General features: G+C 42.1%; 1 protein-coding gene across 2 annotated transcripts in view; it reads right to left on the bottom strand.

The window, feature by feature from the left end:
- Positions 1-498: 498 nt before the first annotated feature.
- DOCK11 (dedicator of cytokinesis 11) overlaps positions 499-27,552 on the bottom strand; it is a 537,932-nt gene continuing 510,878 nt past the window's right edge. For both annotated transcript variants that reach the window (XM_082263555.1, XM_082263556.1), the window contains 2 exons: positions 22,036-22,174; positions 499-705 (listed from right to left, as the gene is read on the bottom strand). In XM_082263555.1, the coding sequence (XP_082119681.1) occupies positions 619-705; positions 22,036-22,174 (226 nt within the window). In that variant the 3' untranslated portion in view covers positions 499-618. The remainder of the gene's footprint in view (positions 706-22,035; positions 22,175-27,552) is intronic.

Raw genomic sequence — 27,552 nt, 5'->3', positions numbered from 1 at the left:
ATTTTGTATATTAATGTTTACTCCAGTTGTAAATGTTGAACACAGATCCTAACAGGAGTGCTGATTGCCACAAGGGGATGATGCCTGCTAGCAGCTTGTTAAAAGTGGCATTCCCTAATGCGTTCCACATTTACGTGTTCCACATTTACAAATGGTGCTGAATGATGCTTTAAAAGCTTCAGCAAAGCTTGCTAAAAGCTCTGCAAATGCTTTGTCAAATCTTGCTTTTCACACTGCTCTTATACAAGCTGGAGCCTGTGTGACACAGGTCTATTTCAATCAGTGAAGTGCAGTGTTCTAGAGACTGGAATTACCTAATCATAATATTCTTCCACTTAAGGGACTTCCCACTTTTAATACTGAAAGCAGAAAGCATGTTCATGAATACTGCTAATTGTTTTGCTATACATAATTATATACCAAGTATACAGTAGCAGTAACAGAGATTTCAACCGCAGAATATTTTCTCAGCTGTAATTATTTGTCTTCTGGAAAAAAGCCTCCTGTAATTCTGCTGAGATAGAGCATATCTTTTTCTCACTGATCAAATCAAAACAAAAGTCTGTGTTGGGTTTTTCCTGAGACAGGGGAACGATGGATTCTGCTATTGCAGAGCGATTATTCAGCTGCAGTCCCGCTGATGGCGCAAAACACATGTAAAGAATTCTGCATCCAGGAAGAATTACTGTTGTATTCTTGATACATCTGTAAGCAGAAAATTGCAGAGAACATATGATTACAATGGGGTCAAATGCTGATAAATAATGATGATGCTGTTAAATAACATTTGTACGAGTTGCTGAAGTTACCTTCACAGCTGTCCAATGAAAGCAATAAAGAAAATGAAAAAGTTATACCATGCATTGTATTCTATTCAGTTTTTTCATCAATTCACATATTACAACAAAATCACAATTTCCATTTGTCCCTACTTTAGACCCAAACCCCTCTTGCCTCTACAATTGAACCTCTTTTCGGTCTCGTGCACATCTAATTATTTTAACAGAATACTTACGGTTTGGTTTCGTACTGGTTTTATATTACTGCCTGCAAGTTTATTGGGAATATCTTCCCCCAAACCAAGTCCTGTCATAGGGTTTGCTGCGAGATGGCTGAGCTTCCAGATTTTACTCCCTGGAATTCATTATTTGTGTATTTTTATAGATAGTACTCTAGAGCCACTGCAACTAGCACTGCTGTCACTGACCACCAAGTAGATTCCCTAGAGCAGTGGTCCTCAACCTTGGCCTACAGGGCCCACTAACAGGCCAGATTTGCAAGATAACTGAAATACATCCCAGGTGATATAATTTGCTGCTCAGTGATTGCAGTACTCTAGTCTGCATCTCTCCAAGGTAATACCTAAAATCTGGCCTGTTAGTGGGCCCTGAGGACCGGAGTTGAGGACCACTGCCCTATAGGAATATATAGAGAATGCAAGAAGTGTTGGTCTCCCACAAATGGCAGAAATGCTTGATGTGAAAGAAGATGAAGATGTGTCAATAGACATCTTGTATGTCTACTGATCTTAGAATTTCCCCTTGTCTGAGAGAAGCAAGGACAGATCTTGCTGATTCCATATGGATTTTGGTACACAAATAAATCTGTTTAGAGATTTTAAGTCCAATATGGGGAGGATGCCATCTTGGTTTGGGACTTATAAATAAGTTTAAATAAAAACCTCAGAACCTCTAATTGTGAGGAGGGCCTCTGAACAGGACTGGCGGACTTTGGGGTCCAAGACATATGACAAAAGGAAGTACTAAGTCTTGCTTTTGAAGCGGACACCCAGCGAGAACGAAAAGATGCCTTTCCATGAGTAGAGGCAGTAGCTGTAGGAGTAAGAGACTACAGAGGGTTTTTTTCTTGTGGGAGTAAGAGCATCTTTGTCCCAGTGACTTCCTTGATGAATTTATGATGGAATTGATCAAATAGGCAATTATTGTCAAAAGGCTTGTGTATGAGGCACCTCTTACAAGCAGGTTCAGCAGACCAAGATTTTAACCACAAAATCTGTGCATATGCAAGAGAGAAGAGACATTCTAAAGACTTGATAAATCACATTCTCTCTAGGATCAACACAAAAGAAAAAGGCAAAAGAGTATCAGCTTCAATTGTTCTAAGAGAACAAGGCCATCAAAGACAGGTTCATGGTGAACCTTCTTATATCCTTGAATGGGCCCAGATACTCAATGACATTATGGAAATGGAGACTCTCGTGTAGCAGAACATAGCTCAGACCTGGAGGAAAGTCCACACTACTTGGACCTACTGGAGGGCTTATAGCGACTCAGCTGACTTTAGAGCTATAGTCTGTCAGTAAATCATATATATATGATTTACATACATAACGTTTTGCATTGTTGCCAAAAAGTTCGATTTTGGTTTCATCTGAGCAGAGCACCTTCTTCCACATGTTTGGTGTGTCTCCCAGGTGGCTTGTGGCAAACTTTAAACTACACTTTTTATGGATATCTTTAAGAAATGGCTTTCTTCTTGCCACTCTTCCATAAAGGCCAGATTTGGGCAGTATACGACTGATTGTTGTCCTGTGGACAGAGTCTTCCACCTCAGCTGTAGATCTCTGCAGTTCATCCAGAGTGATCATGGGCCTCTTGGCTGCACATCTGATCAGTCTTCTCCTTGTATGATCTGAAAGTTTAGAGGGACGGCCAGGTCTTCTTAGATTTGCAGTGGTATGATACTCCTTCCATTTCAATATTATCGCTTGCACAGTGCTCCTTGGGATGTTTAAATCTTGGGAAATATTTTTGTATCAAAATCCGGCTTTAAACTTCTCCACAACAGTATCTCGGACCTGTCTGGTGTGTTCCTTGTTCTTCATGATGCCCTCTGCGCTTTAAACGTACCTCTGAGACTTCTGACCTCTGAGACTATCGCAAAGTTCAAGGGGGCCTAATACTTTCACAAGGCACTGTATGTATGTGTGTATGTATATATATATATATATATATATATATATATATATATACTGTATATACACAGTGCCTTGCGAAAGTATTCTGCCCCCTTGAACTTTGCGAACTTTTGCCACATTTCAGGCTTCAAACATAAAGATATAAAACCGTGATTCTTTGTGAAGAATCAACAACAAGTGGGACACAATCATGAAGTGGAATGAAATTGATTGGATATTTCAAACTTTTTTAACAAATAAAAAACTGAAAAATTGGGCGTGCAAAATTATTCAGCCCCTTTACTTTCAGTGCAGCAAACTCTCTCCAGAAGTTCAGTGAGGATCTCTGAATGATCCAATGTTGACCTAAATGACTAATGATGATAAATAGAATCCACCTGTGTGTAATCAAGTCTCCGTATAAATGCACCTGCACTGTGATAGTCTCAGAGGTCCGTTTAAAGCGCAGAGAGCATCATGAAGAACAAGGAACACACCAGGCAGGTCCGGGATACTGTTGTGGAAAAGTTTAAAGCTGGATTTGGATACAAAAAGATTTCCCAAGCTTTAAACATCCCAAGGAGCACTGTGCAAGCGATAATATTTAAATGGAAGGAGTATCAGGCCACTGCAAATCTACGAAGACCTGGCCGTCCCTCTAAACTTTCAGCTCATACAAGGAGAAGACTGATCAGAGATGCAGCCAAGAGGCCCATGATCACTCTGGATGAACTGCAGAGATCTACAGCTGAGGTGGGAGACTCTGTCCATAGGAAAACAATCAGTTGTATAATGCACAAATCTGGCCTTTATGGAAGAGTGGCAAGAAGAAAGCCATTTCTTAATGATATCCATAAAAAGTTTAGTTTAAAGTTTGCCACAAGCCACCTGGGAGACACACCAAACATGTGGAAGAAGGTGCTCTGGTCAGATGAAACCAAAATCAAACTTTTTGGCAACAATGCAAAACGTTATTTTTGGCGTAAAAGCAACACAGCTCATCACCCTGAACACACCATCCCCACTGTCAAACATGGTGGTGGCAGCATCATGGTTTGGGCCTGCTTTTCTTCAGCAGGGACAGGGAAGATGGTTAAAATTGATGGGAAGATGGATGGAGCCAAATACAGGACCATTCTGGAAGAAAACCTGATGGAGTCTGCAAAAGACCTGAGACTGGGACTGAGATTTGTCTTCCAACAATACAATGATCCAAAACATAAAGCAAAATCTACAATGGAATGGTTCACAAATAAACATATCCAGGTGTTAGAATGGCCAAGTCAAAGTCCAGACCTGAATCCAATCGAGAATCTGCGGAAAGAACTGAAAACTGCTGTTCACAAACGCTCTCCATCCAACCTCACTGAGCTTGAGCTGTTTTGCAAGGAGGAATGGGCAAAAATTTCAGTCTCTCGATGTGCAAAACTGATAGAGACATACCCCAAGCGACTTACAGCTGTAATCGCAGCAAAAGGTGGCGCTACAAAGTATTAATTTAAGGGGGCTGAATAATTTTGCACGCCCAGTTTTTTTCATTTTTTTATTTGTTAAAAAAGTTTGAAATATCCAATAAATTTTGTTCCACTTCATGATTGTGTCCCACTTGTTGTTGATTCTTCACAAAAAATTACAGTTTTATATCTTTATGTTTGAAGCCTGAAATGTGGCAAAAGGTTGAAAAGTTCAAGGGGGCCGAATACTTTAGCAAGGCACTGTAACTAGTTTTTGAAACTATCAAATCGATAGGTTTACTTGTGCTTTAAATGGCATATTCTACTAACAGAGAAGCCATTTAAAAAAAAAAAAATGTTTCCATAGGATCAGTTTCAGCAAAAAGCTTAGGAGTAGTGAGCATCCTTCAGGATTAAGTTAAGCCTCATGATGAGCAGAAAGGTGCCTAGGCAAAAGCCTTTAGTGGAGCCCAGTGCCCCTAGGACATATTACAGGCAAGGTCCGCCTCTTCTTCTCAGCTAAGTCTGGGTTGAGCTTCCATGGCAATGCCGAGGATTAGCCAATCCAGAAAGCTGCAAAATAAGCCTCTTCTAGATCAGCAGTAACTGAAGAAACTTGTTAGAGGAAAAAAAATCATAATAAAAATTAGGAAAAGGTTTTGCTTCTCTCAGAGGGGAGAAGACGTCTGTAAAAACAAAAGCATGCCAGGAGAGGGGTGGGGGGCTATACTGGGCCATCCTTACAGTTTTTGATTGCCAGTATCCAATCCCCTGAAGGCAGCAGCATAACCCAATGTACCAGAATTATTGCATCCTGTTTTTTAAATGTACGATTAAAAAAAGTGATTTTCCTGCTTTGAGATTGTATTCATGCAAATGACTGCTTTATTTACCAGTATGAAAGGAAAATAGTGGTCTTGTTCACAGCTATTATCACAGATTAAACCAGAAACTGCTTTGGGCTGCATGATTGCTTACAAGAAAAAAAAAAAAAGAACAAATAAAAACTGTTGCATGTTGTCACATTTATAGTTAATCAGAGTTAAAAATAATGAATGCAGATCAACTTAAATCTCTTTCAATTGCTGCAGTTTTGGTTCAGAGGAAGACACCCTTCCCCCCTTCTTTCCTGACAAGTAGGAATACATTCCTTCCTGACCTTCCAGGGGCAGTTGAAGGATTTCCCTGGATCAACATATTGCTATCTCAGCCTTTAGTAATGACATGTTTGGCTATTATTAGTTACAAAAATATCATTGATCATTGTTGCTATTTCATATGCTACACCTTAAAGCATAACTGCATCCAAAAAAAAAAAAAAAAAACAACATAAAATGGATAACCCATTCAAAGGTAACATAACAAAACCACATTTTTCTGCAATATTCAGCTTCAGTCCAGAGATTTCTCCCACAGTACTTTTTTTCTGCTGCTAGATGTCTTCAGTCTGATAGTCAGTATCATTCAACCCACTTCCTCTGAGCCCAGGTCATCCTGGACCCATCCCAGCCTGTCAGTGGACAGTAAAAGCAGAAGCAGCACAGTGATGAGCTCAGCACACTGTCACTTTACTCTCTTCTATCAGTACACTCCTTATCAGCACACTTGGATCCTTGTTCTGCTACTTAAGCATTTATTTTTGGTTATATTTAAACCTCACGTACAGGGACTGCAAGAGTGCAGGCTGATAGCAGGTCAAAATGCAAATATCTACAAAACTTCTGGTTCTGGCACTTCATGGAGAGGGAGTGAGGGATCTGAGCTCCCACCGCCAAACAAGCATAAAATCCCAAACCAGGGGCCCCAGATACTGCCAACAGAGAGCTGAAGAATATGGGAGCCGCCATGGATAGATTCCTGGAGTGCCCGCGGCCACATCCACCCTTCGCACCCGGCGGATCCGACACAGCAGACTAGCTGCAAACACAGTAATGGCTGATGCAGCTCCAACGGACAGACGCACTGAGATGAGATCCCCCCTCCCCTCTGGCCCAGGCACACTATGCACAATCACAGCTCCATCAGACACAGCAGATCCAGCCTATGCCCGGATCGCTGAAGCAGTGGCTATAATCCTCTCCCCTACCATAACCTCTGCAGTGGAAACTGCTGTAGCACAAGGCATGGCTCAGGCACATAAGGGGCTTGGATCACAGTTACATTGTATACAGGAGAGAGAACAGAGAATATCATCCATAGAGGAAGAAGTCTCCAAAATACTACCAACACCCATACCCACGAAGAGGCCCTCCAGTTATTACAGGACAAAATCGAAGATCTAGAAAATAGATCAAGGAGGAACAACCTCTGAATCAGGAGTCCCAGAATCCCTAAAGTCGAATTCTTTGATGTCACTGAGCGCATCAGCCATTCCCAAAGCATTAGGGATAAATGCACAATGCCCAGTAGAATGGGCACACAGAATAGGACCAATTAATGAAAATCAGAAAATTCCAAGACCAGTTATAGTCAGATATCTTAACTATGCAGATAAACATCAAATACTACAAAAGTTTTGACACCAACACTCTCTACAGATAGAGGGGCACAATCTCCTATTATTTGCTGACTATTCTATATAAGTGTCCCGAAAACGCAAGGCTTTCTCACAAGTATGCACTGTTCTATTTCAACAGCTTAGCAAATTCACACTTGCATTTCCAGCGGTCCTCCACCTTACAACACCAGAAGGCGAATGTCTTACATGCCACTCTCCTTCAGATGCAGAACAATTTATATCCTCTAATAATCTTCATCCTAAAGATATCCCCTCCCCTGCTAGGAAAGCAGCCTTATCCCGTAAAGCCCAGCTCAGCCCCATTAAGGAATCCACAAAGAAGGTTAAATATGGCACCACTCCTAACCGCAGAATGATCACCTGATTCACAACGCTGGACCTTACCTTAAGCAGAAGCTATATGCACTTGGACAGCAAAAGTTATCAAACTTCTATATCCAAAATGTGTGTATATCGGATGTACCTGTTGGATGTGCTTTTGATTGTTACTGTGTTTCATACGTTTGGACATTACTGTCAGACCTAACCCTCAGATCCAATCTCATTAGAAATGGTTCAAATACTATATAGATGGTACAGATCTCTCCCCCCCCACTTCCCCCTGGGACAATTTATTTACCAGACAAGTGGCTCCCAAGGGCTTGAGGGACTTGTTACTCACGCACCCTCACGTTTAGAAGAAAGTGAAGTCACAACTGCACTTGATATTATGGGAAAGATACTTTTTATTTCTCATAGTTTTCCTTTGACGTACCCTTACTGGTCCATGGGTTCTCCCTTCTCTAGTGATGCCCCATTTCCTTACGCAGGTCAAGCACTACCTCCACATGAACTACCCAAACATGGATAACAAAAAGATCTTACCACAACCCATACTTTTCTCATTATGGCCAATATAAAAATAGTCTCATGGAACGTCACAGGGTTAAGATCCCCAACAAAAGCATGAAGGTATTATGCCACCTCAAGCGGCTGAAAGCTGACGTTGCCCTATTGCAAGAAACACACTTACCAGCTTCCGATTTTCAGTGCCTTAAAAACTATGGGTAGGAGAGGTTGTGGGATCCCCAGCAGTGGGTCGTAAAGCAGGACCTATAATTTTACTACACAAAAATATGCCATACACCATGCATTCAATTACACGAGATGATTTAGGACACAAAATCTCTGTCTGTCTGTCTTCATCCCTATCCACTAAAACAGTGGAGGTAAACTACAAATTACTAACAAGGTGGCATTATACACAATCAAAATTTCACGCTATGTTTCCATCACATTCACCACTTTGTTGGAGGAATTGTGGCCAAGTGGCAACACATGCTCATATATGGTGGTCCTGTCCTATTATACAACCGTACTGGGAAACAATACTATCCGCTATTACTAAGATAACGGGTCTTTCTTTACCACGAGACCCTTGGAGTGTTCTTTTCCACTGTACTTCAGAGCCCCTAAGGACATATAAACGTTCTATTCTACCCCACCTTTTGAACGCAGCGAAAAGCTTTGATTCCAGTCAGATGGGGAGAATCTGAACCACCTTCCTTTCGCCAGTGGTGTCTTAAAGTGGACTCAGTGGCACTTATAGAAGACCTTACTTACATTTCCAAGGGGCGGGTGGATAGGGGTCACAAAATTTGGGCTGTATGGAAAGAATTTAAGGCCAATTCTATCTTAGGAGGAAACTACACCTCTACCTCTGATCTAGGAGGCCCAGTTAAGATATCTATGGGTATTGTCTAGTAAAGAATGTCTGTGAAACCCCGTCGCCAATACATAAATAACTGCATAAGGGTGCATATGGTTTTTTCTTTTTTTTTCTTTCTATGGCTGTGTTAAGTTAGTATTGTTTTAAGTTGTATTGTTTCTTTTTTCCCTTTTTTTTTTGTAATACTGGAAAAATGTATAAAAATTTATAAAAAAAAAAAAAAAGGACACAAAATCTCAGTATTTCTTAGCTTCTCCTCATGGGATGTCCAAATCTAAAACATATATGCACCCAATTCCCCTACTATGGACTTTTTCCGAGACATGACCAAATGGCTCTTACAGAACCCAATGTCATTTCATATAGTAGGCGGTGACTTCAACACAGTTATGTCCCCGGGCGAGGACTGTAGATCCCGTAAACACAAATCTACCCGCACAAATGACACATCTCCTCCCAGAGAATACGCACTAGCAGCTATGATTTCCACGCTTAACATGACAAATAAATGGTGTCTCAGCCACACCCACTGTTAGGGAATTCATGTTTTATTCCTCCCCACATGACTCACTAGCTAGAATTGACTATCTTTTCTGCTCCTCTCCATTAATACATACTACTCGGGAATCTGAGGTCTACCAACAGGATATATTAGACCATTCACCTAGATCACTAACAATAGAAACTTCACAACCACACTCAACCCCCAGGTTATGGAAGTTTCCCTCCAATCTGACCCACAATGAAGATTTTATACACCACATACACACAGCTTGGACAGACTATACATCATTCAATCAGGAACACGTAAACAACCCGATATTATTCTGGGAGGCAGGTAAAACCGTCCTCAGAGGTAAAATAATTGCATACAATGCCTCATAAAAAAACAGCCATATTTAACCAGTACAAACAAACAAGCGAAAAATCAGCGCAAAACATGACAATCAATATCCGACCACCATAAAGATGTCCCCCCCCCCAGTGGGTACTTCTATGTCTCTTAGCTGCAAGTAAAGCAATCCTAAAAACTTGGACTATCTCATCAACCCCCAGAGTATCGGTAGTTAAAAAAGATCTGACAGCTCTTCTCTACAGAGAAAAACTGGACACAGAGAACCCTAACTTTACGCCTACAAAAAAGTTCCTCATGAAGTGGCATGCATTCATTGAGTATAACTTCTCCCTGAATGAAATAGAAACGGTAATGTCCTCCTTTCAATATACCGAATGGTATCTTAAAGCGTCTTTAACACACTCACTGGGCAAACTAAAGATCCTGGCTTCATAATCTGCTAATGGGATTTATTCACCTATATGACATACAACGTTAATTCACACAACTGACCTGTGTTTTTCTAGGGTTGACTACCCTTATTATTACTCCTTATCAAAGTTCCTACTTAGAATGTTTATGTAGAAGTTTAACCACTTGCCTACAGTGCACTTTCACCCCCTTCCTGCCCAGACCGATTTTCAGCTTTCAGCGCTCTCACACTTTGACTGAGAATTACTCAGTCATGCAACACTGTACCCATACAAAAATTGTGTCCTTTTTTTCACACAAATAGAGCTTTCTTTTGATGGTATTTGATCAATACTGGGTTTTTTATTTTTTGTGCTATAAATAAAAAAAGACTGAAAATATCGTGAAAAAACGCATTTTTCTTTGTTTCTGTCATAAAATTTAGCAAATTAGTCATTTTTCTTCACAAATTTTGGCCAAAATTTATACTGCTACTTATCTTTGGTAAAAAAAAAAAAAACCCAAATAAGTGTATATTATTTGGTCTTTGTGAAAGTTATAGAGTCCACAAGCTATGGTGCTATTCATTGAAAATTGATCACACTTGATCACACCTGATGTACTGAAGGCCTATCTCATTTCTTGAGACACTAAAAATTCAGGAAAGTACAAATACCCCCCAAATGACCCCTTTTTGGAAAGTAGACATTCCAAGGTATTTAATAAGGGGCATGGTGAGTTTTTTGAAGTTGTAATTTTTTCCCACAATGCTTTGCAAAATGATTTTTTTTTTTTTTACAAATTGCCGTATTAACAGGTTATTTCTCTCACACAGCACATGTATACTTGCAACTACACCCCAAAACACATTCTACTACTCCTCCTGAGTATGGCGATACCACATGTGTGAGACTTTTTCACAGCCTGGCCACATACAGAGGCCTAACATCCAAGTAGCAGCGTCCGGCATTCTAGGAACATAAATTACACATATAATTTCCTGACAACCTATCACACTTTTGAAGGCCCTGGAGCACCAGGACAATGGAAAACCCCATAAAATGACCCCATTTTGGAAAGCAAACAGCCCAACGTATAATTTTTGAGGCATAATAAGTCTTTTGAATATGTCATTTTTTTCCACAAGTTTTTGGAAAATGTGGAAAAAAAATGAAAACACATTTTTTTTACACAAAGCTGTCCATTTATGCAATATTTCTAACACATAGCATGTACATAGCAAAAATTGCACCCCAAAATACATTCTGCTATTCCTCCTGAGTATGGCGATACCACATGTGTAACACTTTTTCACAGCCTGGCCACATACAGACGCCTAACATCCAAGTAGCGCTTTACACAAAGTTGTCCATTTATCCACTTTAAGACTGGGCCTATTTTTGACACTTGGTGTTTACAAGCTAAAATCATTTTTTTTGCTAGAAAACTACTTGGAACCCCCAAACATTATATATATTTTTTTTAGCAGAGACCCTAGAGAATAAAATTGAGATCGTTGCAATATTTTTTATCACACCATATTTGCGCAGCAGTCTTCCAAATGCGATTTTTTTGAAAAAAATTCACTTTTTTTAACTAAAAAATAAGAAAACAGTAAATTTAGCCCAATTTTTTTCCATAATGTGAAAGATAATGTTACGCCGAGTAATTAGATACCCAACATGTCATGCTTCAAAATTGCGCATGCTCACAGAATGGCGCCAAACATTGGTACTTAAAAATCCCCATAGGCAACATTTTAAGAATTTCTGCAGGTTACTAGCTTAGAGTTACAAATTGCTCTCGCTCTAACGATCGCGGCGATACCTCACATGTATGGTTTGAACACCGTTTACATATGTGGGCAGGACTTGCGTATGGGTTTGCTTCTGCGCGCGAGCTAACGGGGACAGGGCGCTTTAATTTTTTTTTTTTTTCCTATTTATTTTATTTATTATTTTTTTATTTTTACACAGTTTAAAAAAAAAAATGTTTTGATCATTTTTATTCCTATTACAAGGAATGTAAACATCCCTTGTAATAGAAATAGGCATGACAGGTCCTCTTTATTGTGAGATCTGGGGTCAAAAAGACCTCACACCTCACAACTACACTAAAAAGGAAAAAAAAAAAAAAAATTGTTGAAAGAGGAAAAAAAAAAAGCAAAAAAAAAAAGTGGCCCTTTAAACCGGTTGCTAGGCAACGTCTTTTGACGTAGCTCTGGTCCTCCAAGACCATAGAGTCGAGTGAGGGCCATCTTGCCCTCACTCGACTTCCTGTCTCTGAGGATCCGGGACCGGATAGTTTTCCCCGCTGCCGGCGGGTCCGGTAAGCTGGGGAAACGTCTGGGACGCGGCAGGAGGGGGGGGGCACCTCTTCTCCTGCACCGTAAGGGTAATTCCGTGGCGAATCCGCCACTGGGACCACCCTTATCTGAAAGCTGACCGCCCGCCGTTTCAAAAAATACCGGGGTTATGGGGGCTATCTGCTGCCATAACCCCAGTATTTCGTTTTTAATGGCCGACGCATATAGTCGTTGGGCAGTCAGTAAGTGATTGCATGTATATGGCAAACAGGTGACGATGACTGATGGGGTGACAGGTGACGATGACTGATGGGGTGACAGGTGACGATAATTGATGAGGGGACAGGTGATGATGATTGATGAGGTGACAGGTGACGATGATTGATGAGGTGACAAATGACGGTGATTGATGGGGTGACAGATGACAATCACTGACGGGGTGACAAGTGACGATGATTGATGGGGTGACAGGTGACGATCACTGATGGGGTGACAAGTGACGATGATTGATAGGGTGACAGATGACGATGACTGATAGGGTGACAGGTGACGATGACTGATGGGGTGACAGGTGACGGTGATTGATGGGGTGACAGGTGACAGGCGATGGTCACTGATGGGTGACAGGTGACGGGCGATGGTGCACGGCGGTACTGATGGCAGTCTCTGGTGACCGGTGAACTTTAGGCTATGTCCACATGTGAGCGTAGCGATCGCGGGCAGGATCACTGCGATTCTGCCCACGATCCAGAAATCATTGCAAATTGCGGGGCGCCTGTGTGTTGCCCGTGATTTGCAATAGCACCCCAAACGCTGTGCGATGTTGCTGCGATTTCCGCCTGCCGAATCGCGGTAATATCACGCAAACAACGCATGACGCCCCAAAGAAACTCTTGTACCTTTTTTGGGCGTCATGAGGTGACTGTTGGGTGACAGGTGACATTGGGGGGGGGCTGAGGACTGTGTGGGGACATTTATTTGTGTGATTTTACTTTTTACATGTGTACAGAGCAGTAACTCACTATTTCTAGCTCTGCTCTCCTCACACTGGAAACTGTATGAGGAGAGAAGAGCTAGTAACAGTGAGTTACTGTTCTTTGTTTACATTTTGTGATCGGCTGTGAATGGATTCACAGCCGATCACATAGTAAACAGTCACTGTCAGTGACTGTTTACTACTGCCGGTGACCACTGTGTTCCGTAGAACACAGTGCCACCGACATGACCGCGCTGCGCGCTCCCGATCGCGCATGCGCGGTCATCACCCGGGCGCCTCCATTGTGATCGGCTGTGTCATTGGAACACAGCCGATCACGTGGGAAACAGCCACGCCCATTGGCTGTTTCCCCCCTGCCGGTGACGTGGGGTGTCCCGGGGACACCCCACGACACCGGCAGTGCAGGGCGGCGCGCACGCGATCGCGCGCCTGCCCTGCATTCCTGGGATCACGTCATATGACGTCTTCCCAGGATAATGGTCGCACAGCTCCGCCGTCAATTGACGGCGGACGGGCGGCAAGTAGTTAAACACTACTGGACTGGAAGGATTTGCCCCCCTAATGACCAGGCTATTTTTTGCGATTCAGCACTGCGTTACTTTAATAGACAATTGTGCGGTCATGCGAAGCTGTACCCAAATAAAATTTATGTCTTTTTTTTTCCCACAAATAGAGCTTTCTTTTGGTGGTATTTGATTACCTCTGCGATTTTTATTTTTTGCACTATAAACAAAAAAATCGCGACAATTCTGAAAAAAAAAAAAAACAATATTTTTCACTTTCTGCTATATAACATTCCCAAAAAAAAAAAAAATAATGTAAAAATCAATCAATTTTTTAACATGTTAGGACATTTTTTTTCTGCTACATGTTTTTGGTAAAAAAAAAAAAAAAAAATCGCAATAAGCGTATTTTGATTGGTTTTCGCAAAAGTTATCGCGTCTACAAACTACGGGAAACAATTATGTAATTTTTATTGTTTTTTTTTTATATTAATTTTTAGCGGGACTGTGACATTGCAGTGGACAGATCGGACCCCTAACTAACATTTTTGACACTTTTGGGGGGACCAGTGACATTACTACAGTAATCAGTGCTAAAAATATGCACTGTTACTGTAATAATGACACTGTGGGTGATCAAGGGGTTAAATGTGAGCCTAGGGGAGTGATTCTAACTGTAAGGAGGTGGGGCTTGTGAAATTATCACAGAGACCTGTGATCCTACATAGAAGGATCACAGGCACTCTGTGATCATTCCAGAGAGAAGAACGGTCAGCTGTGTTTACAACAGCTGACCGTCCTTCTCTCTCAGCGGGGATAAATCGCGGGTGTCAGGCGGCAATCGGAGCCACCTGCTCCATGCATCGGAGTCCCCGCTGCTGAGGGGTGGCGACGTGCGCTCGCCCCTCTGGCTGCAGACGCGTGACCGACTTATACCTACATCGGTTCGTGCAGGAGGGGCTGCCTGCTGCAGTATAACTGCAGCGGCGGTCCATAACTTGTTAAACAATAAGAGCGATAGTGAAACTCCACTGAGTAACATTTGACTAAAATGATCAGTGTTACCGATCAGTCTAGAGTCATGCAAACTATAAGTTGGTTTTCTCTTCCTATACCATGCAAGATTGCCAGCCCACACATGGGTATTTGTGGGTACCTCACTTAACCTGAACTAATTTGTCATGCCTGTTCGGTAGCACTGTATATCAATGCTTTGTTTGTACTTTTAAAACGACAATAAAAATATTGGGGGAAAAAATGCATTTATTGATGTATTAATGATTACAGACCTGCATTCATTTGTATTTTTTATCTCTGTCAAATTTCCAGTTGACTTTTGCCTTTTTTATAAAATTAAATAAATAACAACAAAAGATGACTTTATATATAAATCACCAGTCCAGCCACCCATTCTGGATATCTGCAGACTGATAAGCTCATTCATCATCCATGCTGAATGTTTGAATATAGATAAGTTTTACCTTTGCACTGAACCTTGATTACTGTTAAACAAACTGTCCTTACTAGAAAGCGGCAGTGTTTTCTTTTCATACTTTGCATATGATTTGAATAGATGAGAGATGAATGAGGGCCCTTGGAATATAAATAAAAAACAACAGACAGCTGTTCTATGTTCTACGGGCAAATACAAAACTTTGTACACTAAAAGACAACCAATATTTGCAACACAATTTGCATGGGGAATTTAGATTAATGGAAATAAACTCAAAAGCGAAGTGTCAATTTGTCAATTTATATAATTTTTCCAGTCTTTTTCTCCTTTTTTTTTTTTATCTGGTGATCCTGCCAGCAACAGCAGCAGCAATGCAGAGGGAGAGGAAGAGGAAGTCATGTGGAGCAGGGTTTCTCTATGGTTCCCTGGGTTTCTCCAGATATGTTTCTGATTGAGCACTAGGCGGCCAGGCCACATTCTGCCCCCTCTCAACAGATGCCGTCAGTTAGGCAGAAACCCGCTTCTTCATGTCATTTAAAACGGAGTATGCCCGGCTGGGTAGCTGTTCCACCAGGCCTACTGTGAACTGTTGCTGCATTACTTCAATACAAGTTTTATATTGCATTTGACTGTGTAAATTATTGGCTCCGCACGGAGCTGCACCCCACCTACATATTTAACAAACCAAAAGGAAGCAAATAAAAAAAAATCTTTGTTCCTTTAACACCAATGAAAGTTATAAAGCATCTACCAAATGCTGAAAAACAATGACACTGATCTCCTGATAAATAGTATGTTGTTTGCCGGAAGAACCATTGGGATAATGGCGCAGTACCTCCTGCTCAGGTTATTTGCACAGTTGCACCTGTTTACTACTGCAGTTCTGTAACTTCACTATGTGTAACCACCATTACAAGACTTCCCAATGATGAGCAGGACCAAGGACAATATTGATCTTCTGGAAAATTTTGGCCATGCCTTCCCCAATGCTACATAAAGCAACTGATATGCTAGGACTTCACAATGGGAGTTTTTCAATAAAAGACAGAGCCTACATATGGGTGTAGTATTAGCTCCTCCATTCCATTTTCCCTTCCATGACGTTCACCGTTTTTCTCTTATTTAGTTAGCACTTATCTTCTACTGTATGTACATCCCTCAACTGTAAATAAAATAAATCCATATTTGAAGGATTTATTTGCCCTTCAATAAAATCATGGCACCCCAAATATTTTCCAACCCACATAGAGTGTGGTAATTGTAAGGTTTCCAAACTTGTAAGGGAACAAATTTGTGAGAAGATCTTATAAGATTTGTGGTAACCTAGTGACAATGCTCCTTAGGGTTCTAGGTCCGGGATGGCGGAGATTCTCACTCCCATTCTACTTCCAAACAAGAACATAACTAATGTCAAATTAAAATTATACAGTGCTATTCTCTTTTCATTTGCCATACCTCTTTACAACCTGTAATGCTTTGGTTATACCTGATCTCTCTTTGTTTTAGTTCATGTATCTGTGTACATGCATTGGAACCTGTTGAAAATCTGGAATTTCTGTTATACTTGTTCTGATTATATTTTCTTATGTAAAAACTCAATAAAAACTTATTGAATGGAAAAAAGATTTGTGGTAACCATTTTATTCTAAATTCAACTGTATCTTGGACATCAGAGAAACCTGAAGGATAGGTAGGTGTAGTAAGTCTTTTCAATACATATGCAGAATTGTTTCACCTGAATGTATGTTTACAGATAGGGTTATGCAGTAAAGAGTGATTGGTCATCTGCTTCTTTGGAGGTTAATTAGGTATTCAGCTAGGTTGTGTGCAATTGTGTCAACCATTGTGAGTGCAAGATATATTCAATATTTACAGCGTTATTGGCTAAGTGCCATTTGTACTATAAATTATTTCTTGTGTTTGCTTTAAAGTGACCTTTTTTTGGCCCATGAGAGAAAAAGTAAAAGTCGCTTACACAAATACCATTACTAGGGGAAAAAAAGGCTTAAGAAAGCTCTAAAATGACATGTCATAGCCCACATTGAGATGGGTATTTTACTTTGCTCCAGGCAGGTGAATGAAACAGCACAGAAGTAAGGAAAACTTATTACATGCTGCTGGGTAGGAGGATAGGGAAATTAAGTGACCTTTTACTTTGTCCTGCATGGGCAAAGGAAAGGGTCACTTTAAAGTTTAACTTCAGGTTTTGGGTAACTTTAAATGGTAAGTTTGGGCCAAGCTGGCCCAACTAACTATTTAACTACTATGAAATGTGGTTGCTGGCAATGCTGTATAAAAAAGCTACATACAGTGCTGTGTTCTGGTAGCAGTACAGGGACTTCCTGTCCTGTTCCTGGAACAGACTGAGCGCTGTTCAGCCATTCACAGGAAGCCTTGTATTTTTTTTGAATAAATAAAAGGCTTCTTATGATGGCAAGGTGATGAGATGGGTGGATGACATCACAATCTCCACCTGTGGCTAAGCAGAACCGGGCCCGACTTGATTTGTTCTGGGAATGGGACAGGAAATCCTTATATCACTGCCAAAACACATTGCTGACTTTCTCTACCCCCCTCCCCGGCAATGTTTCCTATGACAAACATTGTCCCCCTAACCACGTATGTTATTCAGTTGATCCTATTCCTAGTTGAAGAGTTTCCCTATGGTATCCAGTCTACTGTATGTAACAAATCAACAAATCCTTTTGTTCCCTGCTTATATCTTGTGAACTCTATGTGTCATACAATAAAATCTATTAAAAAAAAAAAAAAAAAACACACATCGCTGTATATTGTAAGTAACTAATGCTACATGCAACATACAGTTTATACAGTACTGTGTTTCTTAGTAATGGAAATAACACTAAACCTGGAGATAAGCTTTAAGTTGGTGAAAAAAATACATATTTTAAAAAGTATGTCTCAGCCAAGTGTGCAGATGAACTCCAAAGGAATCAATAAAGTACTGTTATTTCCTTGACTTTCCTTGACAGCTACATACTGGTACATTGAAGAGGAAACAACTTTAAACAATATGAAAAAAACTGGCTGATGAAATTGCACTGACGCCAGAATCAATGAGAAAGCTAAGCAAAAAAAGTATTGGGAAGCTGATAAGCTATAACTCAAAGAATTCTATATATGTAAAGGAAACTTTATAAAATTTACAAGGCCTATGGTCTCCAGGAGACACATGTGGACTGATTTACTCAAGGTGTGGGGGGGGGGGGGTCCCCAGAGAGGAAATATATGGCATTCCTACACCAGCATTGCTTAAGAAATGGAAGTAAGTGGCTGAGAATGGCAGATTTAGTCACATTAGGTGTTTTTGTTGTCATAGAATGGGGCACATTGCTAGAGAGTGCCATGCTGTGAAGAGTAGACAACAGCAGACTAGTGCTCCCAGGACAGCACAGAGAGAGAGAGGCAGGTTTATTCTTTCTGCTGGAAATCTATGCTTTTCTGTAAAAGTGATACATGGCAGCAGTGGGCACCCTACAATAGTTTTGCAGTTAGAAATGGGCAGATAGAGAAATGTGAGCAGTGAGCTATGTTGTTGGCACAGTTGGATGGAACATATAATCTGCTTTGTGTCTTACTTTTTTAAGGTAGTAAGCATTAAGAGGTGCAGCAGGCAAGATGAGAAGATAACCAGGCAGACTAGAAGATCAGATGAGAGTGTGAGAAAGATGTACAGTAGGTGTTTTCCTGATAATGGCTGAATTAGAGTGGACTTTCATCTGAGCATTTCCTTATGACCAGGAGGACAAGGGACTTTTATCTAGAATTTTTCTTTCCATTTACATTAAACAAACTACCAAAGACATTGGAATAGAGGAAAGAACCCTGGAGCTGTACATCCATGGAGTCCTATGGTGGTATGAGAGAGACCACCTCAGCCTGGGCTTCCGCCAGGCCATACCACGCCCCCACACTGTAGCTGGGTGATCAAAGCCTGATGATGATTCAAAAACACTAGTTCTCCATCAGGTCTGCTTCCCTTGTGATTGACAGCAGGCAACGGGTCGATCCATAGCCAACAGACAGCTTGGTATTGGCTATAAAATCACCCCACTGCATGCTGTCAATTAACAGATATGATTAGTGTCTCAGCTTCTCCATCAGACTCCACTCCATCACTGGTTGCTAGGAGCCTGTCAGCTGTGAAGCTGACAGTTTCCATAACAACCAAGTGACAGGTATTGGGGGGCTAGCGAACGCAAATATGCTACTCAGCTACACAGCATATTCTGCCCTCTCTTTGTATGAAAACGTGTTGGTCTTAATTCCCTCCAGTTTCATTATCTACCGGTACAAACTGGAGGAAATTATTTTTGAATTCGGTGCAGTATAAGCATCACTTTTTAAAATCACTCACCCATCCCAAGTGTGCCAATTGGACAGTGAATGAGCATCATTACCCTGATAAAGTCATCAGTTTGCTTTTTCCTCCTGTTAGCAAACTACAAGCAGTTACTCTGATGCATCTAGCTCTTGCAATGCAAAGACTAATGCCTACTTTTCCTTTTGCAGTTATTATTGTACCTTGTAAATGACATTAGATTTCCTGGCACCATATTCCTTTATTGTAGGTGAGATAAGTCTTATTGTAAGCTTGCAGGAATCAGGGCCATGTCTTATAATTGACTCACTCCTTCCTCTTGTCAATGGAAAGGGGTCCAATAGATTAACTAATGTCTTTTGGCAGTGTTGGCAGAGGAAATGTTCTCTGGGCACGCAAAACTTCAATTATACAACTTTGCAGCTATAAAAAGCTTAGGGAGACAATATCTAAACAATAAGATCCAACATATGTCGAACCTAAAGTGGAACAAAATTCGCAAAAATACTCACCTCTAACTTCCAGTAAATCCCTTGCTCGCTGACGTGATCCTCTCCCTGTCTACTTCTGGGTGATGGGTTTTTGGCCACTTGATTGGGGAAATGACGCCATCCTATGCATGTACACAGGAGTCATTCTGGCACAGCCAGAGTGTTCCATGAATGCACACTGAGCTACACATGGGCAGCTCAGTATAAATTCAATAGAAAGCTGTAAAGAGGCAGGTAGGTGTTTGTGTTTTCAGTTTGCAATAACAAGCAGTGTGTCATTGCTTGCAATTTTTTACTAGTTAAGTTTAATTCCACTTTAAAGCAGACCTTGATATTGGGGCAACAGTATCCTTCAAATGGTATGGGACAAGTCAGATGTTACAGTAGGCATTTTATTCCTTTGCCCAGATCCACTTTTTTCAGACACTGCACGGGATCTTTGCTAACAAAGACTCCTGTTCCATCAATGTAATCCAATAGTCGCAGGCAGGAGTAGACAAGGTATGTCTATCAAACTACAGTGAGGCTAGAAAGATAGAGGGAACCTAGGTTTGCTCAAATGTTTACATGTTTTCTGTTGCTCCTTGTAAGAGAATTGGCACATTTATGAAGGAATGCTTTAGATTTTAAGACAAAATTTACTTTAAAGTGGAATTAAACCCTCCTGTCCTTCACAGGAAGCTGTCATTTACACTGATGGCTTGACAGTTCCATTTTAGCTAAACTAAAGCAGCATTAAACCTGAAAACAAAATCATAATATATTGTAGCTTACGAATCCTTAGGTGTGATGGCTGTAGTAAGTTTCTTTTTTGGGTTTTTTTTCCCTTTATTTTCACCTGATGTGCCAGCCTGTAACACACTTCCTGTCGTAGGATGTCTGCATTCTGGATGAAGTAGTAAAGCATACACCTTTGGATGGCAGCATTGTTAGTCTAGAGAGAGGGTAGTGTTAACTAGCAGATTTAGATGGACTTAATAAACAAATTGAAGCTAAACTCCAGCTAACTCTTTATGATCAAATAATTAAAAATTAAAACCGTGCAAATCTGTGTACAAAAAAAAAAAAATTAGGAGCAAACACAAAAGAGGATATCCTCTCTGTTAGCTTCAAAAATAGTCATGTGTGTTGCACTGTAATAAACTCACATAGGATAAACAAAATTATTATCAGAAAATAGTGTACATTAATTTCACAATAACAAGACTATGTGTTCCCTTTAAAAATATAATGTGGTAAAAAATTATTAATCAATAGTGAATGTTTAAAAAGATCCACAGTGAATGAAAGATAAACTCTCTTAGGGAGACACAAATACAATAAAGTAAAGAAACTAAGTCCACAGTGAATAAATTAAGAGTGTTGATTCGCTTCAAGGGAAAAGGAAAAGTTACTTCACAACTTAAATCTTCTTCCGCCAACACCAGTGTTCCTATCACCACTATAGAGAGAAGATGAAGGCTTACCAGATACAAAGACCCCCCCTACTTAGAGTGGTCTAAAAGTGCTTAGCATGCTTAACCCCAATGGCAACTCTCCACGCTAATCTCAATCCTGTTTGTCAACATTGCTTTTCGAGGTTTGATGAGCTCAACACAGATAAGTGTATTCATGCAAAGCAAACAGATAAACACTCCCGCCAGCCGCTCTCAGTGTGTTTATCTGTTTGCTTTGCATGAATACACTTATTTATGTTGAGCTCATCAAACACCCGAAAAGCAATGTTGTTGAACAGGATTGAGATAAGCGTGGAGCGTTGCCATTAGGGTTGAGCATGCTAAGCGCTTTTAGACCACTCTGAACAAGGGGGTCTTTGTATCTGGTAAGCCCGCATCTTATCTCTATAGTGGTGATGGGAATACTGGTGTTGGCAGAAAAAGATTTAAGTTGTGAAGTATCTTTTCCTTTACTACAGGTTGCAGGAAAGAAATTCCCCCACAGTGCTGACAGGGAAATCCCTCCTACCAAGCAATTTGTTTCTCCCGCCAGGGGGGACTGGGGTATTTGGTCCAGTTTTCTGTAATCAGAAATTCATTGAAACTTCTCATAATGTTCGTTAAATAAGCATGTTAAAGATTAGTGCAGAATTGGATATACTTACCGGCTCATGAATAATGTCAGAAAGTTCCTTCACCATATCCCTAAAGTTTGCCTTTAATCCTTCATGATACTCAAATTGGTCCTCTTTAATTAGCTGTTCATTTAAATCCAATGCAGTGCCACATGCTTGTATAAACTGCCTACAGGGAGATAGGAAAAGAGAAAACAATTTAGATTAATACAAATTCCGTTCAAGCGAACATTCAGTGTTTTTTTTTTTCCACAAAAATATCTGCTTTAGATTTTAAGAAAAACTCTTCACCTTCACCAGGAAGTTCATCAAATAATGGGATTTTTGACAAACCGTAAAATGCATTTCTCTGATGTTCAATGACGGACACAGCTCCTGATTCTTCTTAACCATTGGGTAATGCTACCCCCTACAGGAGTAGGACACTAGGCAGGAAAAAAACTTGACTACGGCTATGGGGCAGTCCCAGGGGGTATACTCCCACTTCCTGCTATAGGTACCCAGTTTTGTTACAAACAGTGTCAGAAGAAAAAAAAACAACTCCATAGAGGGGAGGGTGCTGTATCCATCAATGAACTTTAGAGAAATGGATTTTACGGTAAGTCAAAAAACCCATTTTCTCTTTCGTTCATTGACGGACACAGCTCAGATTCTTCTTAACCACTTGGAAGTCCTAAAGCAGTGTCAAACATGAGGGGGTGGGAAACAGCAGAAAAAAAAATCCCAAGGCTAATCATAGCCAACCAGGTAACATGGAGCTCAACCATAAACAATAGGAGTTTAACTGAAAAAACAATACACCCTTTAAGAGGACCAGGTCCTCTAAACAGCAGCCAGAAAAAACCTTGCGGCCAAAAGAGGCACCCGCAGATGCCCACGCAACCACTTTACAAAAACGTTGTAAAAGCATGCACCGACAACCAGGTGGCCGCCTTGCTAACCTGTGTCACTGATGCTTGAGGATGGAAAGCCCAGAAAAAACTAAACGCCCTAGTAGAGTGCTCCTAAACAAGGAAAGTAGGAACCTGACCCCTGATGCAATAGGCCTGAACCACCATCTGATCCAACTGGAAATCGCAGAAGAAGCGACAACCCTTTGTGAAGTCTGTCCGTGAGCAAAAATAGAGAGTCTGACTTCCTAAAAGACTCTGTAGCTGCAAGGTACATCCTAATTTCCCAGACCACATCCAAGACATGCAAGGCAATTTCAGAGACCACGTTAGGAAGGAATGACGGACAGAGGCAAAGCACCATCTTTTTGAATCTCCATATGGTGAACGACAGGATAATGCAGTCAGATTCGACACCCTGCATGCAGAGGTGATAGCCACCAAGAAGGTCACCTTCTGGGGCAGCGTAAGCAGGGAAACCTCCTGAATATCTTTAAAGAGAAGCTTCAGTAGAGCTGAAAGCAACACATTAAGATTCCAGGGTGACAATGGAGTCCGCACTAAAGGAACCAAATATCAGACACCCGGAAGAAAAGGTATGAACCATGGAGTGTGTGGCCAAAGGTCGTAGGAAAAAGAGCGCCAAAGCCGAAACCTGGTCCTTGATGGTATGCAAGGCCAAATTCTGTTTAACCCCCCGATGAAGGAAGGTTAAGATCCGATCCACCAAGAAGGAACGAGAATGAACCCAAAGAGATTCACACCACGCAATATACGTCTTCCACATGTGATGGTAGATCTTCCTTAAGGCAGATTTCCTAGCTTTTAACAGCATAGGAATCAGTGCTTCAAACAAACCTCCATCCTTCAGCACCTCGCGTTCAACAGCCAAGCCGTTAAAGCCAGCGACTGTAAAGCAGTATGGAAGATTGATCCTTGGGACAGCAGATCCTCCCAGAGAGGAAGTCCCCCAAGGAGCATCAGCAACCAGCCATACCAGGTCGGCATGACAATACCGGCGAGGCCAGTCTGGAGCAACTAGAATGACCAGAATCCTGCACAGGAGTTGTGGCAGAAGTTTGAGAGGGCTGGAACAAATCAGTCAGCCCACCTTAGAATGCCGGCTACTTACCGAGCCACCAGGACACTTCTTGTGCCCCCTTGGTGATTGAGATAGAATATGGCTGTGGCATTGTCCAAAATAATTCATACCGGACACCCCTGAAGACGATTGTCCAATGAGCCAGACAAAGTCTGATTGCTCAGAGTTCCAGCACACTAATCAGCAGTCTGGGCTCTGCAAGAGTCCAGACCCCCTGAGCACCTCTGTGCTGAGGACGCCTCCCTACCCAGACGGGCTGTCTTCCGTGGAGACAACCATCCAGTACAGGGGGAGAAGGATTTTCACTGTCAAAGAGCTGGAGGGTGAATCCACCTCTAGAGACAGTGGATCCTTGATCCATTTCACCAGAAACTCTTTAGCAGAGATCTTGTGTGTAACTGCGCAAACAGACCACCTTGAGGGACAGCCCCATCAGAACAAGCACGTGCATGCAAGCCCGGAGGGATGACTGTCTGCTCTGAACAACAGAAGATGAATTGCCCCCTGCAATGTCTGGAGTTATTCCTGAGGAAGAAACACTCTGAGGCCAAGTCCAGAGTCAGACCCAGATAGTCCAGTACCCAACAATGCCAGCACCAGAGTCAACACTCCTGTGAAGACCCGAGATGCAGAGGTAAGCCCAAAGGTCAGCGCCACAAACTGATAATGCTCCTCGTCCACAGCAAAATGGTGTAAGCGAACTGGAGACAAGTGCAGGTTGAAAGGGGGAAAAAAAAAACTTTTCCGGAGGACAAGACTGAACTTGATCTCTTAGAATGATCGGATGACTTCATGGACCCACTTGTCCTGTATCAGGGAGGTCCATGGATCCGGAAACCAGCGAAGACATCCCCCCACCGAGATACAGGTGATGGTGACCCTTCATGCAGAGGCAACCTTGTCCGCAGTTATGGGAGAGCCCGCTCCTGGCTTGCCAGACCAGGTCTTCTTGGAACCTCCGGTGGAGGCCCTGACTCTTGATCCCTTGTCTTGAGATCCTGAGAGATGAAGAGGCCACTTAGGAGCCGAGGAGAATGGCCCACAACTACGATGGGGCTCCTTGCCCTTGGTAGCCTGCGGAAGAAGAGTACTCTTCCCCCCGTGAGACCCTTAACGATGTAATCCAAGAAAGCTCCAAACAGGCAATCCCCTACAAGAGGGAGATCAGATAAGGCCTTCTTAAAAGTCTAGTCCGCAGACCAGAATTTCAGCCAGACAATAAGCTGAAGGACCACTGCTGATACATACACCCTAGAAATCAAAGGAGCCGCATCCAGAAAGGCATCACAGACAAACTGTAGCCCCTGGACCAACCATTCCACCAGCTCTGCAAAGACGGGGGAAACTATTCTCCCTCCAGGTCACACCAGGGCAATAGTAATTACCGAATAAACAGGCAAAAAATTTGGGGTAGCATACCCATGTATTTCCAAAGCTGCTGCAGCTATGAACCAAAAGACATATATATTAAAAAAGAATAGCGCGCAAATGCAAAAGAAATTACTACCAAATCTGAAGAGAGTCCATAAATAAAAATGGGGGTTTGGTCCCACCATATGGCCATATCGTGCTCAAGCCCACTACTGCGTCAAAGTACCCCATTATCAGTGGGTCCTACACTATCCATGAAAAAGAGATGAATCCAGCCTTTCTAACCCTTGGAGATAACACTCCTTGCTGGGAGAGATGTGCAAATGCACTACAGGGGACTCCTCCTATATCCACTTGATGGTGGACACTGATTGAGTACAGGTGTGTGTGGGGGGTGGGGAGGGCTGCTCAACCTCGATAGTCTGGTCAGACCGAATACATAATAAACAGGCAAAAAATTTGGGGGAGCATACCCATGTATTTCCAAAGCTGCTGCAGCTATGAACCAAAAGACATATATATTAAAAAAGAATAGCGCGCAAATGCAAAAGAAATTACTACCAAATCTGAAGAGAGTCCATAAATAAAAATGGGGGTTTGGTCCCACCATATGGCCATATCGTGCTCAAGCCCACTTTGACGCAGTAGTGGTGGGACCCCCATAGAGGACATAATAGTACATAGTCCCTTTCAAATAGGGCCACCCACTGTGACGCGGATGCACAGGCAGGGTACCCTTGCAAAAACAAGGCATTTGCCCCACACAATAATGGGGGCTATACTGTAATTATAAATGGTCCAAGGGAGGTGCCAAGCTGACCATATGGCCCAGCAGGCTGCAAGCCATGGCCTGAATTTTTGTGGGGGCCCAGCCACAATTGCATGGATCCTCAGTCCGGAAGATGCCCAAAGGGACAGTGGGGGCTTCAGCTACATGCACTGGAACCACCTCCCCAACAGCGGCCCCCGACTGCCTAGTAGGCTGCAGACCATGAAGTTTTTGAGGGGGCCCAGCCGCCAGGACATGAGCCCTAGCGGAGCTGACCACCCAGGAGCAGTGGTGGGGAAGCCCAAACAGGAGGCATTGGCTTCAGCCATGCTCACAGGGGCCGCCTCACATCGTTTCCGAGTAGTAGGCCACAAAGACGTGGCCTACATTTTCAGCCGAATTCAGCCATGTGAGGCCCATGGATGCTAAACTTTTTGCTTCCCCAGCCAAACAACCAGCGCAGGGAGCATAGAGGACATCCCTGCCCTAGTCATCCAACCCCCTGTTGTGCACCAGGGAAACCCGGTCAGCAGCCCTGTCAGCAGCCTTGTCAGCAGCAACTCCAACCAGCCCCCTAAGAGCACGTGGCAACAGCCAGCTCATAACCTCATCCATGGTAATGTGGGTGCTGTCGTCCAGGAGGAAACACTGCGACTCAGGCTGAAACCAGTTTGGATGCGTCCTCGCGAGATGTTTAACTCGCAGGCCAGTCCCCGTCCAGTGGGGCTATGTCGTGGCCAACCTAGGGCGGTCTGCACACGTTCGCTGAACTGGGGGGACTCTAAGGATCTATATTATCCAGTTTGGCGCCCAGTCCGGCACATGATGGTAGTTCTCACAGGAACAAAATAATAAAAAAGAAAAAAATTCCATTCAAAATGAAAAAAAAAAGGCCAGGGCCAGAGTACTTATAGCAGGAAGTGGGAGTATACCCCCTGTGACAGCCCCATGAGCGTAGTCAAGTTTTTTCCTGCCTAGTGTCCTACTCCTGTAGGGGCAGCATAACCCAATGACCCAAACATGAAATGCGCATGAGCTGTGACCTGGGAAGAAAATACGATCCCTGGCCACTAAATTTCTTTTCTGTAGCAACAGGAGTTGAAATTGAAGCCTTGATTGGTCCAATTTCAAAATCAATGGTGGCACCATCGGTTTACTAAATGCAAAAAATTTCTGATTTTCGAAAGGAAATTAATTCGGAATTTGACCCATGTATGGCCTGCATTATTGTGAAAGCTGAAGTTAGAAGCTGATTGGCTACCATGCACTATTTGCTGGACTTTTTTCCTCACTTACTGAAAGAAGACATCACTGAAAATGTGGAATGAAAGACATAATAATTTTACTCACTCACAGGAGGGTGAGAATTTCATGGGTGGAGGATTGCAAAAGAGTGTTAAACTGGCCACAGACAG

The sequence above is a fragment of the Pelophylax lessonae genome (assembly GCF_965119305.1).
Source record: "Pelophylax lessonae genome assembly, chromosome: 7".
NCBI classification, from domain to species: Eukaryota; Metazoa; Chordata; class Amphibia; order Anura; family Ranidae; genus Pelophylax; species Pelophylax lessonae.
Note: the sequence above shows the minus strand (reverse complement) of the source record. Positions and strands in the feature narration are given on the sequence as shown.